The sequence below is a fragment of the Gobio gobio genome, assembly GCF_949357685.1.
Source record: "Gobio gobio genome assembly, chromosome: 18".
NCBI lineage: Eukaryota > Metazoa > Chordata > Actinopteri > Cypriniformes > Gobionidae > Gobio > Gobio gobio.
This window is the reverse complement of record NC_137111.1, coordinates 35,130,969-35,150,016: the sequence shown is the minus strand read 5'-3', so window position 1 is coordinate 35,150,016 and position 19,048 is coordinate 35,130,969. Positions and strand designations below refer to the sequence as shown.

General features: G+C 44.3%; 1 protein-coding gene across 1 annotated transcript in view; it reads left to right on the top strand.

The window, feature by feature from the left end:
- The first annotated feature begins 87 nt into the window (after positions 1 to 87).
- The window catches only part of tm9sf3 (transmembrane 9 superfamily member 3), a 25,446-nt gene continuing 6,485 nt past the window's right edge, over positions 88 to 19,048 (top strand). The window contains exons 1-4 of the mRNA XM_079843558.1: positions 88 to 325; positions 6,097 to 6,292; positions 6,529 to 6,651; positions 18,881 to 19,041. Of these exons, the coding sequence (XP_079699684.1) occupies positions 233 to 325; positions 6,097 to 6,292; positions 6,529 to 6,651; positions 18,881 to 19,041 (573 nt within the window). The 5' untranslated portion in view covers positions 88 to 232. The remainder of the gene's footprint in view (positions 326 to 6,096; positions 6,293 to 6,528; positions 6,652 to 18,880; positions 19,042 to 19,048) is intronic.

Sequence of the window (19,048 nt, the reverse complement as noted above, 5' to 3'; positions counted from 1 at the left end):
TTCCTCAACGATGATTCATCGCTCTCTCCAACGATAGGTCCAAGTTACCCATGTGACCTGTTCCCACCAATCAACGGTGGATGCACTGATCACTCGCTGAACAGTTTTACGACAAGCTCGTATGTGAGAATCTCAAGACAACTACTGTCATAGAACCAGGAAGAAGGAAGGTGGGATAGCCCCCAAAAAAGATACCATTTCAAATCAGTCGCAGAATTTTCCCTAGAAAATCATGGGGCTCTGCAGGTGGACGATTGAAGTGGTTGTCTTGACGACTGTTTTTAGTTCATTGCTGCCAGTTCGTGCAGATGAACACGACCATAAGGTAAGATAAACTGCGGGCCGAGAAGCCCTCTGTGTTCGGTGTGTATAGTCTCGAGAGACGTTAGATATTGAGCTGGTTGCTCTGGCAAAAGTGCCTAACATCAAAGGACAGAAATGAATCCAAAACATTTGATATGGTGAATGATTCATTGTCCCGTGTCTATGTTAGAAATGCTAAGCACATCAGAAGCTACGTGGCTAGCTTAGCATCAGATATCCTATTACATTATTTTGTGCAAACAGCAGGGTTTTGTCCGAAATCCTCGGTTTTGACTCCTCGTATGATGCATAATAAGTATAAATGTTAATTTAAGCATAAGATGTGTTGTGTGCGTTTCTTTTGTGCATATATGAGGTTACTCTAAAGGGTCGGCTAACCGTCGTTAGCTAAAATAAATATGTCCGTCTGTACACACACATATCCGGTTCGTCTAGGCTTTTATATGACTGATATTCACTGTAAAACATTGTTACAGTTACTGTAAAAAACAGCTTTGGTTGCAAGAATGTTACCGTGACGGAATGGCAGTCTTCTTTCGGTGACATTTTGGTGACTATATTTTACAGTTCCCTACTATATGTCATTAAATAAATCATAATATGGCAAATGGCAAAATAATAACAATATATTATATCCAATGAACTCTGTTGTTGTAAAATGGTAGGTACAATGGAAGACTGCTTTATTTCATCTCACTTATTCTCTCCAATAACGGTGTAATCAACAAAACTCAGAAATATTGAATAACCTAAAAAATAAATTGGAGTGAAGATTTGTATAAATAGCAGCTTAAAATGAAGCAATTAAAACGTTTTTATTATAGCATTGTTACACTCCTCTGTGTACAGTATTATAGTCCTAATTATAACAATGCTTTATAATATATGCTTTATAATTAGTAATATTACTGGACTTATTCAGCACCACACATCTGTGACAATGAATTATAGCTCATAAAACAGGATACATTCTCGTATATATTCCTTCTTTTGTATATAGAGATTCTGGGATTTCTGGTGGATAATGTGCTTCTTTTTGTTCAAACCAGTGCCAGTGGGAATACTTGGGAGACAGTGTTTAAGGTTTCATGGTTACTTACAACCATGCAGTTGTCATCTTCCTCTTATTCTCATGTTCGTTATCAAGTGTCATGAGTGTTGCTGCATTGCTCCTTTATATTTGTTCTTTAGATTCACATAGGATGTTGTAACACTACCTGATTTACTGGTTCACACCCTGTTGCTGTGTTTCTTTAGCCTCTTAATTTAAGGGATAGTCGCCCCCCCCCCATTCCAAATCTGTATGAATTACTTTCTTCTGTGGAACATAAAAAGATATTTTGAGAAATGTGTTTTTTTTCTCCATGCAATGGAAGACAATTTTTGGTAAACTCTTCCTTTAAGCATTCATTTCTTCGTTCTGCAATCTGCCTTAAGATTGTTTCCATTTCATTTATTTAATCTAACAATCTATTTATTATGTCTAATCATCTCTTCAGTATTGTTATTTGCCTCAGAATAGGGTCTTTCATTATGAATTGGAAAACTTGTTAAAGATCCAACAGGATATTAATAATAATCATTGAGGCAACAATATCATTTCTTCCAAAGCTCTGAGTCATAGGATCTGCATACTTTATTCTGTAAATGTCTGTGTATCAGGGAGCAGGCACGTTTTAGGAACACTTTTTTTTAGTACATCACTCTTCTAGTTAGTACATCATATTGGTCACTAAACAAAATTGTGTGCATTATTTTTTGTTAAATGTAGACTGAGTGTATGTATATAGATAACTTGACAGTTTTTGAAGGTATTTATGTAGTTTTTGACACTGGAAACATCTGTTAGTTAGAGCTGACTTCTGGATAAATTGATAATCACTTTTTTTTCAAATGGAGATTGTTCCACAATTCTGAAAAGACAACTAAACAAAATAACACAATTTACTAGAGGTTATGGCATAATGTTAATTGCTGCAGTCTTATTTAAAAACGTTCAATTAATTTTAATTAGGGATGAAACGATTACCGGTTTTACGATAAAATGTAGTGACGGTTAGTGATATCGTTTAAAAAATGTAATTATCATTAAAACCGCGTGTGATTTATCACGAATTTGAAAACTTGCGGTAAATCTTGTCCAGTCAGCATCAGTCTGGTGCAGGCAGCGCGCAACGCTGTTTTTTGAATGAGAAGAAATGGCAGTGACAGCGCCGGGAGATTTTTCAGACTTCTAAAAGGACCAGATCTGAGGTGTGGTCAAGTCCTGAGGGAAACTTGAACTTCAGAACATGCCAAAAGAAAGTCGCTGTAATAGGGGAAACACTTTAAAACTACAAACGCAAGTGGACTTTGACCTCAATACCAAAACTACGTCTGGGAAATAATAACGTGAAGCTAACAAACAAATTCAGACAAGACTAGGGGGACATTTAAGGGATAATAATCAGGGCTTGACCTTAACAACCGCCATTTGCGGGTGTAACGGCTGCACACTATGGCCACTTTGGCGGTTGAACTTGTTATAGTCTTCTCAAAGGCCATCTGTTATAATTGCGTTGCGCATTATAACCAATCACACGTGTTTCTGTTGAGTTTATGAATGCAATGTCTCATAATCAGAGGCGTTCAGATTAGCCAGAGCTATGTTAAGAGTGTGCGCTCACTCACTGAAATCTGCACTCAAAGCAGAGATAAACGTGGGATGTACGCAGGAGATTCATTCATCATACCGTGGTTGACTGTTTTTGTTCTATTTCAGCAGCTAAAATAGTTTCAAACAAACACAGCAGAGCCACAGCGCATCTGATAGACTGGCATAAAGTTGGCGCATTTAGGGACCGTCTCTAAAGTTACAAACAACATTGGTAACGTTATACACATTTCAAACTTCAAAAGCATTTGAAGAGAATGACAGTCATAAAACTGACTGTAAAGTGTTCATCTAGGTGTCAGGTATGATGCACACCTTTTGATATTTAGTAAAATAAACTGTCAAATCATATGGAAATATGGATATGCATTATTTCACTAGGATACTGTTTGGGCTCTTACCCAAAATATGCTAGATTTAAATGCATCATAGCTGAACACTGATTAGAATATTACTTGAGAATATATTTACAGAGATAATATTAGAGATTATATTTACACCCAATTATTATTTTTTATGCGTTGCTATTGACGACGGCCATTTTAAGGAAGGAAATCCCACAGAATAGAATATATCTTAAAAAAGTTCATAGAGCTACTTTATTTATTTGTTGTTTGTTGTAGGGCTGTAATCTCCCAGTCGATTATTAGTCGATACGTTCTGGCTCGACCAAAATTCTGATTGGTCGATTTTTTGCCGCGTTCATTTCATTAGTTTTGCTGCGTTCATTTAATCAGTTTTGCCGCGCCGCGTTCATTTCATCAGGTGGAAAGCACTAACTGCTAATGGGGGTGTTTTCAGAGCACCCCTGTTTCACAGGTAACAGTCTGCCTTCAGAGCACCCCCATTGTTTTCACTTCTTTTGGATTAGCCCAACCCACTGGAGAAGAGAAGTCTCTCTCGGGTCCTTTGTTTTTCATTCCCCGCTGGCTCAAACGCACGCCCATAGCGGTAAACTTGAGGAACGCCCATCAACATACACATGAGGGGAAGCGTCACAACAACACGCTAAGTGGATCTGTACTGTCAGTTTTGCCGCGTTCATTTCATCAGTTTTGCCGCGCCGCGTTCATTTCATCAGGTGGAAAGCACTAATTGCTAATGGGGGTGTTTTCAGAGCACCCCTGTTTCACAGGTAACAGACTGTCTTCAGAACACCCCCATTGTTTTCACTTTTGGATTAGCCCAACCCACTGGAGAAGAGAGACAGATTGAAGAAGGCTAGTTTTCTTGTATATTATTTATTTAATTGTGAGAGCGTTTTTTCTGCTCTTGATCTGGCTTGTTTAATAAATATTCCTTTTTTATTAAAGTGGACGTGCCTTTTGTGTTTAAGAGTAAAAGCTTTAAGTTAATAGTCTATTCGTGTCTCAGCCGCGAAGCTGAGCTGATCCTGTGTTCACAGAGCGGCTGAAATGATCGTGTCTGTCAGTTATTATAATACATATGACAAAAACAATTGTCTAAATTATGTTGCATATTCCTCAAAAGTTCTTGTGATGATATCTAGTTGACAACACAGTACTATATTTTCGGAAGTCATAGGCTATGATATTTCGCAGGTGCACGTGATGCAATGCTGTCAGACTCGTGTCTCAGATTCATTTCAGTGCAAAATAATCAGCTCAAAAACGATTTAATATTCTGCAAATAGCCTACTAGTTTTTTATGTTTATTTATAATTAATTTAGGCAGACAACAAGGCTACCAAGTACTGCGCACAGTGCGCAGCTTATTCATTTAACTTTTTTTTTCCTAACGTCATTTTAGTCGATTTTTAGTCGAAAATTTCAGGACTTCAGTCGACCAAGATTTTCTTTGGTTGATTACAGCCCTAGTTTGTTGATTTTCAAATATAAAACTTGTTGAAATTTTTTAAGTGTGTGCATCTGTTCTTTTTGAACACTTTAATCACATTTGAAAAAAAAAAACAATATTGATATTGATAACCGTGATAATTTGGGTCACTATAATCGTGATGTGAAATTTACATACCGTTTCATCCCTAATTTGAATAAAAAAAAAATTTAATCGGTTGAATGAATGATTCAATAACTCGCTCATAAATACGTGACTTGTTTCTTTACTGGATGAATCTGTTTTTTTTTTTGTTTTTTTTTTTTAACAAATTTCTTGAATGAATGTTTCAATGACATACATTTTTAACAGTCACTTGTCACCACCTAGTGACACCAATCCTTATTTGAAGCACGAAGTTACTTTCAAAAGGTGATTTGCTCTATTTTAATATAACCGTAGATCTCCACAGTACCGTAGTGTTTATATCATCAGTGTTGTTAACCTTTATCCCAGTACTTCTGTGATTTAATATAAATATTTGTCCTGTTTATGAAGCTGTTCCATGATAACTGCTTTCTCTGGGTCAGCACTGTGATCATACTTGTCAAAGGTTTAATAGACGTAGCCAAATCGATGTCGTTTAGGAATAAGATCGCATGGGTGTATGATTTGAGATCACAATCTTATAACGATTAATCATTTAGCTCGACTGATAATATATGTATAAGGAATTGGAGGACAATCGATAATCTATAACTCTAGAATTCCTCAGTGATGTGGTTTTACAGCATTGTATAAAATGTACTTGCTTGTCCTCTTGCAAGATGCAAAGGTGTAATCTTTGAACAGAAAAGTTTTAAATGAAGTGTAATATTTGGACAAATACGTTGGCTCTCTTTTTGAAGCATTTTTTAGTTTATGCATGGTTTCTTGATTATCTTGTTTTGCTTGAGGGTTTGGCAGCTTCATAATTTTTCAGTCTCAATTGTAAAATCTCTTTAACTTCCAGCTGACTTAATCTCGCATTGATTGAATGAATAGAGTAATTTGTATGTGCTTGAGTCACACACGCACATTCTGGACATACAGAGACCGTGTGTGTATGTGATGTGTGGATTTAGACTGTTGTTTTTCTTTAGGAAGTTTTGACTAAATGAAAATGTTAGTTTGCGCTATTTGAAAATTGTCTTTAGGTGGAATGCAAAAATTCTGGTCTGAGCCTGGCTCGCAGGTGACATCCTGGAGTTGAATTAACATCACAAAGAATGGATGCTGATATTTGAAACAGGTAGCTAATGACTGTTCTCTTTCTTCTGCAGTACACAGATAAAGAGGAGGTGGTTCTATGGATGAATACAGTGGGCCCTTATCACAACCGACAGGAGACCTATAAGTACTTCTCCCTACCATTCTGTGTGGGCACGAAGAAAACTATTAGTCATTATCATGAGACTTTAGGAGAGGCGCTACAGGGGGTTGAATTGGAGTTCAGCGGTCTGGATATCAAGTACACAGGTATGATCTTGATACCTGTTCAGTTGCCGAAATGCATCATTTTCCTGTTATCACTCTAAAGCTGCTTTGAAACAATCTGTATTGAATGAAGCGGCTTAGCATGTTAACTTGTTCAAATGAAGCTTATCAAGGGCACAAGCATTAAATAGCACTATGAATGTAATTTACATTATGTACATTCATTTGTCATTCAGTCACATGTTTAATAGAATGCAATGTGGATTTGTCTTTTTCAGACGAGGTGATGCAGACGACATACTGTGACATTGAACTAGACAAACCTAAAAAAGATGCGTTTGTCTATGCCATCAAGAACCACTACTGGTACCAAATGTACATAGATGACCTTCCCATCTGGGGTGAGTATCCTGGAAGCCGGAGTGATTGGCAAGCCTGCTTTTTGTACAAAGTGTACAAAGCCCTAGCACTGGTTTGTTCCAGCAGATACTTTTCTGCTTTTTTGTGTGTGGTGTTATTGAGTAAATCTAGTCATTTCAATAGGAATCTGGGCGAGGGTGAAAAAGTTCCCCATTCAGATTTCACTCAAGCTGGTCACACAAATTTGATATGTTGTCTTGGATTAGGATTAGTTCACTTTAAAATGAAAATTTCCTGATAATTTACTCACCCCCATCTCATCCAAGATGTTCATGTCTTTCTTTCTTCAGTTGAAAATAAATTAAGTTTTTGAGGCAAACATTCCAGGATTTTCCTTTACATAATGGACTTCAATGGCAACCAAAATGTTGAAGGTCCAAATCAATGCAGTTTCAAAGGGCTCTGCACGATCCTAGCCGAGGAATAGTGTCTTATCTAGCCAAACAATCGGTCATTTCAAGAAAAAAACAATGTAAAAATATTTTTTAACCTAAATTGCTCATCTTGCGCTGCGACGCACCACATATTGAGCAATCATGGTGGAAAGGTCATGCTAGATATAGGTGGAAGTACTGCCCCAAGTGAACGTGTGAAGATTAATACAAACGCCCTTTACCAAAAAAACTCCTCCAACTTCAAAATCGTCCGACATTTTTGTTTTACCTTTATTTAATAAAGGATGTTTGTATTCGTCTTCGCACGTGTGCTTTGTGTTTTATTTTATATTTTGAAAAATGACCAATGGGTTCGCTAGATAAGACCCTATTCCTCAGCTGGGATCATGCAGAGCCAAGCCCTTTGAAACTGCATTGATTTGGACGTCAACATTTTGGTTACCATTGTGTGGAGAAAAATCCTGAAAAAACTTAATTTCTTTTCCACTGAAGAAAGAAAGACATGGACATCTTGGACGGGGGTGGGTCAATTTTCATTTTAAAGTGAACTAATCCTTTAACAGAAAGCTGCTGCTGTGTGAGCTGTGCATCATACATTGCTACACTACTGATAATGGACCTTTTTTTGCTGTAAACTTTTGCTGAAATAATGTGAGTGCACCTTAACAGGCTCTAGATTTTATTTTTATATTTTCTCTTTTCAGTTTAATTTGTTGTAGTTTTGTTGTGCTTTTGAGATCTATATTGTTTTTTAATTTTTGTTCATTCACGGAAAAGAAAGAATCGAGCCAAAAGGATGATTAATTCACAAATTATTGGTATCGCTGGTTCAGTCGACAGAAATGTGGGACATAATACATAATAACTGCTGAAATATTCGCTCTGAAACCATTTCTCAGGTCAGTCGGAGCACGCATGGTACACACAATGCATATAGCCGTGCCACTGCGGCCACGTATCTAGCCAAATTTAGCCGCACCACCAGGAAAAGAGGAAGAAGTTTGGGGTGCCCTCGGGCCGGATGGAGATGGTTAGCTAATTGAATAGTCCTGACCTAAATAATGGCGAACTCAAAAGTTTCCTTCAAATTGCAATCAGTTTTAAGCTCTTGGTGATTTTGCAGGGTTGCTGACAATCCCTTAACACAGCTCGTCCCGCTCCAGCCCATCCACCATCAGGCTGCTGAGTGTCTCCTCCCAGTTAGTCAGGAAATGGTTATGTCAGCAGCATATGTGCAGAGCATGTCCACTCCTAAAAGAGACTTTAGCACATGTTCAGAGAGATAAAGCCCAACAAACTTATACTTTATACATGGCATCTTGCACCCTACACATAATTCTTCACATCCAACAGCTTGTTTAATAGCATCTCCACTAGGGCTGCACGATATGAGGAAAAGCTGCGATGTGCGATAACATTGTTTAATATTGCGATGACGATATGACTTTCGATAAATATTCAAATGTGAATGTTAGCTATACTGTTATGTATAGCTAACATTCATATACTGCTACATTCTATACTGCTAATGTCTTAGTGCTTTAATAGGTCGTGTTCAGTGTTGGGCAGTAACGGAATACATGTAGGCCTACCGGCGTTACATATTCAGAATACATATTATGAGTAACTGTATTCCGTTACAGTTACAATTTAAAGGGGTGGTAAACCACGATTTCACTATTCTAACTTTAGCTAACGTGTAATGTTGCTGCTTGAGCATAAACAACATCTGCAAAGTTACAACGTTCAAAGTTTAAAGCAAAGGGAGATATTTGCTTTTAAAGAAATCAGTTTCTAAGAACTACAGCAAACGGCCAGTAGGCGACTACACACATTCCTCCAGGTTTGGTGACATCACCAGGCTCAATATTTACATAAACCCCTCCTCCGAGAATATTAAATAAGGGGGGGGGGTGAGGCCATTTTGTATTGCGGCGCTGTTGTGGTTAGTTAGGCTGGAGTGTTGTTGCCGCGATGCCAAGGAAACGCTGTTATTTTCATCCGGATTGCAGGTCTGGGGTACTTGCTCTGTTCAGCCTTCCTTGGGACGGGGGTGCGTTGCAGAGCGTTTAACACACAGCATGTTATATGCACGTGGGTTTGAGTCAGCGGGGGAATCAGGCGCGCGCAGGGCTCCCTGCAGAGGAGATCTAACAGAGGAAAACATCCACCGTCTTCGCGATTTCAATGCCAGATTTGCACAACGTCAGCTGCGTGAAAAAAAACACTGCCGGTGCGTGGATGCACGACGCGCGCGCTGCACATTTCACGGAGGACAACACAAACTTCCACAAACTTCGCGAGTTCAATACAGGATATGCACAACGGCTTGTCCTGAAAGCTGGATTTACAAACAGAAGCTGTTTACGGGCCACAACCTGTAAGTCTGATTTATTTTTCATCGATGTGTTTTCCTGTAATAGGTTGTAGCAAGGAAGTAAACAGATGACAACGCTGTTCTGCAAACCAGTCTGTTAAATGCTCATTCATACTTAACGTTATCCGACGAACACCTAATGTTACAAACACTAACGTTAAAATCTCAACAGCGAACCTGGCATTAGTGTAAATGATTCTTTGATTAGAGCTTTTATGTATTGTTTATCTACAGGCATGCTAAACATGGTTCTGTGTGTGATTTGGCTAACTTACTAGTTAAAGCCAGTGCTTAGTGTTCGTTTTGGGTTAGTTCTTGCGACAGATATTTGGCTATAATCGTTCTAAAAATACAAAAGTTAAAGTGCCATTCAGTAGCGATCATTATAGATCCGCAGTCTTTACTCTCGAGGACTGAACAGGTTCTGCTCGATCATCTTCACTCAAATGTTCTGGGTCTGATTCGGGCGGTAAGGGGCGTGACGTTTCCGACGTGCACTAGGCGGTTAGCGAATCACAACACACTGGGCCAGCTAACCAATCTGAGCCCACTGCGTATTTTTGAGGGACTGGCTTCATACAACCCGGAAAGCATCAGACCGTTTTACAAGGAGGGACAGAGCAGTGTAGAATAAAGGTCAAATATATGAAAAATAAGGCAATTTTTTTTTAAACGAAGCATGAACACATGTTACAGTGCACCCCACAAACACAGTCAAGCCTTCAAAAGAATGTGTTTTACCACCCCTTTAAATAGTTAATATTTAGAATACAGTTACATTGTTGAAATCAATGGATAACATTAACGGTACTTCTGTTTCATGAGTTTATTTACTCTCTAAATAAATTAAGCCAACTCAATGCATTTCTCAGAACGCCCCAATATGAAAAGTCGGAAGAGGAGCAGCGGGAGCTAGAGGTAGAGATGGAGCCAGGGCAAGAATGCGTTTCTATCTTGGAAATTCAAACAGCATTTCATATTAAAGAAAGAGAAGGGAGACCGAAATATAACACGGCATTGCAACTGTGCAGTGGCGCGGTGGTTGGGGGTGGCGGCTATGCACGCACGCACGCCTATATATATTTTTTATATAGCCTATATTATATATATATATTCGTTAAATATATTATTCAAAACTGATAGGCCTACTTGTAGTAAAATGTGAAGAACGAAATTATCTTCCGCAGGGTCAAGAACTTAGGCTTTGTTTGATTATGCGCTGTGAGAGAAAGCGAAACTAAAAATCTCCGGCGTCTATGAAGTACGCTATACACATAAACTTGACCAAGTCTAATAGCATGCGCAAACTTTAAATAAAGTAAAGTTTAAAGTAAAATGTATCTGTCCTACTCCGTTTTCTACTTTACCACAGTAAATGATGCGAATATAGCCTACTCCTAAATAAATCAAACAAGGAGGAAACGTTTAATCCCCTGTGAGAGACGTAAATGAGGATTTGGGAAAATAAATAAGAGATTCCATGTCCAGTAGAATAAAATGGAGTAAGCCTATTGTTAAATTCGTGGAAAATCGTGTGACCGGATAGCAAAACACACCACACAAAGCTTCCTCTCTCGTTCGGCATGAATCCATAGGTTTCCATGGCTGTGATGTAACATTTAATTGCGAACCTATTATTTATTTTGTAAATAAAGCTTTGTGCTTCACTCGTGTCATAATATTCACGTAAAACAGCTTCACATACAAAAAAAAGGATTTTGGCGACCACCGCCCGTGCTCCCTTGCTTAGTTGACGTGCAACTTTACATTCTCCTATGTGCTGATTTACTAGCCCAAGAGCCGATGGCCCCGTTTGACGTTAGCTAAATATTTTATAAAATATGTTTAGTAAGCAGGATTTGATGGCCGCATTCCTACACGTATAAAATGCAATTCAGTGTGGAAGTAATCCAAGTATTCAGAATTCGTTACTCAGATTGGCGCATGTAATAAACAGTTCTCTTACGAGAGGTTCTCTCGTATTGCGTAAGTTCCTTACGCTACGGGAAAGTATTCTTTCTTCGAGATTTCTGAAAAACCCAAAATTATCCTTAATTTTGTAACATTGTCAACGCAGTGCGGCAGCCTGGCAGACCATAGCAGGCTATTCCAGCGCATTGGCAACTGCAGCAGCCTATCGGTGAGCCCGCGTGACGTGGCGACCAATGAGGGCCACGTGTATATAAGCAGGGCTCACGGGCTGCATATTCGATTTTCTTTTCTTCAGCGAAGCCCTTCGCATCGCTGGATCTGGAACCCGCCGCCGTGATCGTGCAGACGAGCAAGCAGAGGACAGCGCCTGAAGAAGCCGGCAGCATCGCGCCACCTTCAGCCATCCGTGCCTGCTCTGCTATCCGGCAGCATTATATCCTTTCATTGCACGTGTTCTCGCCGTTGCGTCACACGTTTCATAAAAGAGCACGAGCGTTTTTATCAAAACGCCTCGTTCCACCTGCGGCTCGTGCCACGTGCAGCTCAGCACCAGAGACCGCCATGTGTCTGCGCTCTCTGTCTGGGCCGTGACCACGCCGCCGCCGCACTCCTCGCGGGCGATTGCCCCGAGTGCGAGGAACTCTCTATGTCGACCCTGCGGGCTCGACTCGAGCAGTTTTATGATGACATCACTCCGCTGTTCCCCCCCTCTGTTCAAGCCGCGCCACCGCGCCGCTTATAAGGGATGGTTGAAATGAACGGTCTCGGAGCGAGCCTCCTCCCCCTCTGTTCAAGCCGCGCCGCTTACAAGGGATGGTAGGAATGAACGGTCTCGGAGCGAGCCTCCTCCCCCTCTGTTCAAGCCGCGCCACCGCGCCGCTTGCGAGGGATGGTAGAAATGAACGGTCTCGGAGCGAGCCTCCTCCCCCTCTGTTCAAGCCGCGCCACCGCGCCGCTTGCAAGGGATGGTAGAAATGAACGGTCTCGGAGCGAGCCTCCTCCCCCTCTGTTCAAGCCGCGCCACCGCGCCGCTTGCAAGGGATGGTAGAAATGAACGGTCTCGGAGCGAGCCTCCTCCCCCCTCTGTTCATGCCGCGCTAATGCGCCGCTTACATACAAGGGATGGCAGAAACGGACGGTCCTGCAGCTCTCTTTACGTTACAAGAGAGCTGTTCCACCCTCGCGCACATTTCTCAGTCCCCTCATGAGTTCAGGCGACTGGAATTGTTCATATTGCTGTACACGAGCCTGTTAAGACACGCACGCCAGCGAACAAACGCCGTCATGAGACATGACGCTGACATATGCTCTCCAACGAACCCGCATTCCCCCCTGTTGGACCGCGCAGATTGCGCCGTTCACAAGGAATGAGAGTGCGCATGGTCACGAGCATGTTCAGCGCGCGCGTGCGCGCCGCACTCACCGGGAAATTAACAGAGGGTGTTTTCGTCCCGCTGTGGCCGGACGAACCGCCTTTCTCTAGCATTTCTCACCCCCCTCTCCAGTTCAGGCGGCTGGAAATATTACTATTGCAGTAACGAGCCTGTCTTTTATGCACACACGACTGCCAACAAGCACGAGGACGTACTGCCGTATGCTCGCGCTAACTGAACGCTATTGTGTCCCTCCCGGTAGCACAGTGGCAAAATCAGCGGCTGAAACGCCGGAGAGCCGAGTTCGAGCCCAGCTCTCGCGGCAGATAAAAATGTTTACTGTCCGCTTCCCCGGGCTCGCGGCCAGCTTTTCTTACATACAGAAAGCTAACTTGCACCACGTGGCGCTCGAGTATTTTTGGGCGTCTATACATAAGGAGAGAATAGACGGTTGAATAGACCGCTGCGGCCGGACCACCGTTAAAACTCTGTTTTCCTGTCAGTCCCCACTCCTGTGGCTACTGCAGATGTTTTCCACGCAGCCTACGAGCCGGCGGACTCGCCCTCTCGCCTGTTTCCAACTGAAGCCCCTCCAAAGTCCTCCTAGCAGAAGGGGGAAGTGACGGTTAAGTCCCGCCGTGGCCGGACCACCGTCAAAACTCTTCTTCCTGTCAGCCCCCACTCCTGTGGCTGCTGCAGATGGCTCTCACGCAGCCAACGAGCCGGCAAAACTGCCCTCTCGCCTGTCTACAACCGCCGTTTTACGACGAACCAGAGAAATCACGAAGTTGCTTTTATTTCTGGTTGCACGGCTCACGCCGTATGTGTTTTCAAATGCAGTAAACGTGCCCACTTTTGTGTTCACCCCTGCACCCAAGCACCACAAATCCCGTGTCTCTCACTCACATAAAGCGGCCACCGGCCGCTCGAGTGCTAGAGTTAGGTCACGTGTCCGCTTATTTGCGCCCACGTCTAATCACCACACGCGCTGTCACACAGCCACTCTTAACCGGTCATGTTCCACGCGTAAGAGTTGTGCCCGCTCAAACGCGCTCACACATTTTCGCGAACATTCTGCCCCCGGCGCCATGCGCCGCGCCACACACCATTTGTTCTCCGCCCAAGGTGGCCGGAACGACGAGTGTAGGGCCACACACAAGCCACTCCCCGCTCGAAGCGGCAGAGATACAGTGTGTAAGGCGGCCAGCCATCGAGAGCGATCGGCTGGCCCACAGCACAGAGAGCGCGCGCACTGCGCCCGCCCCTCCTATACAGGCCGTCAAACCCGCGAAGCGCGGCGTTTCGAGCCCGGAGGCCGTTCTATCCCGTGTGGCACACGCGAGAGCGTGGGAAGCCATTCCAGGTGTATCAGAATGGGTGCTGAAAACAGTGAAGCACGGCTACACTCTGCAGTTCGCTCGCCACCCTCCGCGCTTCTGTGCGCGTACAGAGACGAGAGTGAGCGAGGAAGTAGCACATCTACTTCGAGCAGAAATAGCCACGCTGCTGTGCAAAGGGGCTATAGAACCGGTTCCCCATTCTATGAGCGAGTCAGGCTTTTACAGCCGGTATTTTCTCTTACCAAAAAGGGATGGGTCGCTCAGACCGATTCTGGATCTGAGGCGTCTGAACAAAGCTCTTATGAGAAGATCGTTCAAGATGCTCACGACCAAGCAGATCCTCGCGCATACTCGCCCGAGAGACTGGCTAATCTCCCTAGATTTGAAAGATGCATATTTTCAAATCAAGATAACGCCACGTCACAGGCCATTCTTACGATTCACCTTCGACGGCCAGGCTTATCAATACACCGTCCTTCCGTTCGGCCTGTCACTAGCACCCCGTACATTTACGAAGTGCATGGACGCGGCCCTCGCTCCTCTGAGAAGTCGAGGGATGCGAGTGTTGAACTATCTGGACGATTGGCTCATCCTGGCGCAGTCAGAGGCCGAGCTCCTCGCCCACAGGGCAATGCTGCTCAGCCATCCGGACAGCCTGGGGCTCACGGTCAATTGGACCAAGAGCTCATTAGTGCCCACGCAATCAACCTCATTTCTGGGTTTGAATCTGGACACTGTGGCAATGTCAGCCCGCCTGTCACCCCAACGCGCGCGCCAAGTTCAGCTGAATACTGAGTACTTCCGGCCGGGCAAAATCGCACCTCTCAAGCTCTTTCAGAGGATGCTGGGACGTATGGCCTCAGCTGCAGCTGTGCTCCAGCTGGGCTTAATGCGCATGCGCCCGCTGCAATGCTGGTTAAACGCCCGAGTGCCTCACAGAGCCTGGGCGTCCGGAGGCTTCAGGATCAGAGTGACTCAGAGCTGTGTTTCAGCCTAGAGCCCTGGTTAGTAGCCGACTGGTACCAGAGGGGAGTGACGATGGGAGCCATCTCACACCGCAAGGTCATCTCGACGGACGCCTCCACCACGGGTTGGGGCGCCGTTTTCGAGGGCAGATCAGCCTCTGGCCTCTGGTCGAGCGAGGAAAAACTCCTACACATAAACTGTTTGGAGATGATAGCGGTAGAGAACGCGCTCAAGCAGTTTTTCCCGCTTATACGAGGACACCACGTGTTGGTCCGGTCGGACAATACCACAGTGGTGTCCTACGTGAACCGGCAGGGCGGTGTCAGGTCCAGGTGTCTGGGCAATCTGACAGAACGCCTGCTCGTGTGGGCAGACAGCTCGCTGCGCTCGCTGAGAGCTGCGCACGTACCGGGCCACCTCAATGTGGGCCCGGACAAGCTGTCCAGGGGCCTCATTCTCTCAGGAGAATGGTCCCTGCACCCCCAGACAGTCCAGCTGGTATGGCGCCTATTCGGCAGAGCGGAGCTCGACCTCTTTGCAACAAAAGAGAACGCCCGCTGCCCGACGTTTCTGTCCAAAAGCGAGGATGCGCTGTCCCAACCTTGGCCCAGCCTCCCGCTGTATGCTTTCCCGCCGATTTCCCTATTGCCCCAGGTCATAGCGAAAATCAGGGAGACGCGCCGCCCGGTGCTCCTTATAGCGCCGCGCTGGGAGAACCAGATTTGGTACCCAGAGCTGGTGAAGCTGTCGCACTCACCCCCCTGGCCAGTTCCGCTGAGAGCAGACCTCCTCTCTCAAGCAGGAGGGTCAGTTTGGCATCCCCATCCAGAGCGATGGTCTCTGCATGTATGGGTGACCAACGGATACCCGTTGACCTGCCCGAAGGGGTTATGAACACGATTTCACACTCTAGAGCCCCCTCGACGAGGCGGTTATATAGTTCTAAGTGGTCGGTGTTCACTGAGTGGTGTGTTTCCAAGGGATTGGACCCACAGCAATGTGGGGTCCAGCGGGTGCTCTCCTTCCTCCAAGAGCTTTTGGAACTGGGCAGGTCCCCTTCCACGCTCAAAGTGTATGTGGCGGCTATAGCAGCGTTCGCTCAGACGACGCTAGGTAGCACGCTAGGAAGGAACAAGCTCATCATCCGTTTCCTCAGAGGAGCCAGACGGATGAATCCCCCGCGGCCCCCTTTGGTTCCTATATGGGATCTGGCCTTGGTCCTAGAGGCCCTGAAGGCTCATCCCTTTGAACCGCTCGAGACTGTGGAACCAAGGTTCCTTTCGCTAAAAACCGCGTTCCTGATAGCTCTGGCTTCAGTGAAACGCGTGGGGGATCTACACGCGCTCTCAGTGAGCCCGACGTGTATGGAGTTCGGTCCTAATGACTCTAAGGTCATTCTCAGACCGAGGCATGGTTATGTCCCCAAAGCGATCGGCACTCCCTTCAGGGCGCAGATTATCTCCCTCTCGGCTCTGCCAGCATCCGACGAGGGGGACGGTGGCAATATCCTCTGCCCTGTCAGGGCATTGAGGGTTTATGTCACACGCTCCGCCGCCTTCAGGCGTTCTGAGCAGCTATTTGTTTCGTTTGGAGGGCGCACTAAAGGTCTCGCCTCCTCGAAACAGACCCTGTCCAGGTGGATAGTGGACGCGATTGCAACTGCATACGCTTCCAAACACCTGCAGTGCCCGCTAGGTGTCAGAGCACACTCCACCAGAGGCATGGCCTCTTCGTGGGCTTGGGCCAGAGGGATTTCCATCCACGATATCTGTATGGCGGCAGGCTGGGCCTCCCCGTCTACGTTCGTGAGATTTTACAATCTGGAAGTTCCTGCCTTACAGGCGAAAGTGTTATCAGTTCAATAGGGCTGTTGGTTCTGCCCAGTGATTCTGCGCAGACATAGCTCACATACTGGTAGTAAGTTCGGTACTAGGCTCATGTGAATTTGAAGGAGACCGGCGGTACCGTTCCCTCATTTACGAGACGAGCTGTTGTGAGTTTGAAGGTGACCGGCGGTGCCGTTACCTCACTCATATAACAAGATATTGTGAATTTGAAGGCGACCGGCGTTGCCGTTCCCTCATTCATGAGACAAGGTGTGGTGAATTTGAAGGAGACCGGCAGGTGCCGTTCCCTCATTCATGGGACAGGGTGTTGTAACCACCTGTTGTAACCACCCGTCAGTTCAAATGAAGTGTCCGTATATGTGGTGGCCCGTTTCCTTTACCGGCCACCCTGCCCGAGCAGTGTTTTTTCCCCGGTTCCCTGGGATACATATGCTGTATGCGAGGCGCGCACGGCGTTGACAATATGTTCCCGTAGCGTAAGGAACTTACGCAATACGAGAGAACCTCTCGTAAGAGAACGATACTCGGTTACTTAACGTAACCTCGGTTCTCTCTAGAAGAGGGAACGAGTATTGCGTTCCTTGCCGTGCGCCCCGCGGGCTTTTACGCTTCAGAACTACGAAAACCGAATATGCAGCCCGTGAGCCCTGCTTATATACACGTGGCCACGCCCCACCTGTAGGCAAATGAAGCCAGGTGGGCGCGAAGCGCCCTCATTGGTCGCCACGTCACGCGGGCTCACCGATAGGCTGCTGCAGTTGCCAGCAGAGCAGCCAATAGCACGCTGGAATAGCCTGCTATGGTCTGCCAGGCTGCCGCACTGCGTTGACAATGTTACAAAATTAAGGATAATTTGGGGTTTTTCAGAAATCTCGAAGAAAGAATACTTTCCCGTAGCGTAAGGAACTTACGCAATACTCGTTCCCTCTTCTAGAGAGAACCGAGGTTACGTTAAGTAACCGAGTATCGTTTTCCCTTATTCATCGTGTCAGGCTGTCTGTTGCGATGTGTTTATCGTGCGAGTTCATATCGCGATGACGATGAAAATTCGATGTATCGTTCAGCCCTAATCTCCACAGCAGTTGGGGGACTCAAGTCAGCAGCCATATGGACGCTGGCACATACATTCCAGAAAGTTCTTTTAAGATCCATTGTGAGCTGCCAAAATGGCTATATATTTTCTGGAAGCTTCCTATTTAATGACCATATTCTCGCTCCAAGATTTTCAAATGATCTTGTACCTCAGATAATGTGTTACTAAGCCATAATCTTATTCTCAAAAAAGTGCCTTAAAGGGAAATCAGTTTATTTAAGTATTTTAAATGCGTTGTTTCCCACCAGGGGACATTTTAACAAACCATTATTATTCAACAGAACTAATGGAATTAAACTGCATTGTAAAACCATTTGTTCTGAAAGAGCAGTAAGGTTATTAAGTGTTTTTAGTTGTTCATAAATTATTGAAGGAACTATGATCATGGGAAGGGAAGAAAAAATATTGGGCTTTAACTGCCATGTGAGTGAGCTGTGTTTTTGTGAAGTATATCTGATTCTGATTCATTTGTTTCTGTCTTGATTTTGAGGTATTTGGAGAAATATTGCATATGACTCACTCTATGCATAATAATAATTTTGTCTCAATAGCTTGAAAATGTTTTTGTTGGTCCTTTACTTTAAATGACAAGTTCACTCTGTAATGTGAAGTATTTCACATATATCACAATATTCAAGAGGAAATGATGTAGAGACGACTTGGTCCGTTAAGGTTTGGTTGGATTGTAAAATGTTAGGCTGTGATATCAGTGGTTATTACAGTCATTTTAGAGGCAGAGAACGTTATACAATTTTTGATGAAAGTAATTATTTTATTTTATTTGGATTTAATGTACTTGTTTATTTAAACTGATAATATACTGTTGACATTATGTGAGGTTTTTGCCTTAATTTTAAACTGAAGATTGTTTTGTGGGATTATTTAAGGTATTGTTGGTGAAGCTGATGAGAATGGAGAGGACTATTATCTCTGGACTTACAAAAAGCTGGAGATCGGATACAATGGGAATAGAATTGTGGATGTTAACCTGACCAGCGAGGGGAAGGTCAAGCTTGTGCCAAACACAAGAATTCCCATGTCATACTCTGTGAGTA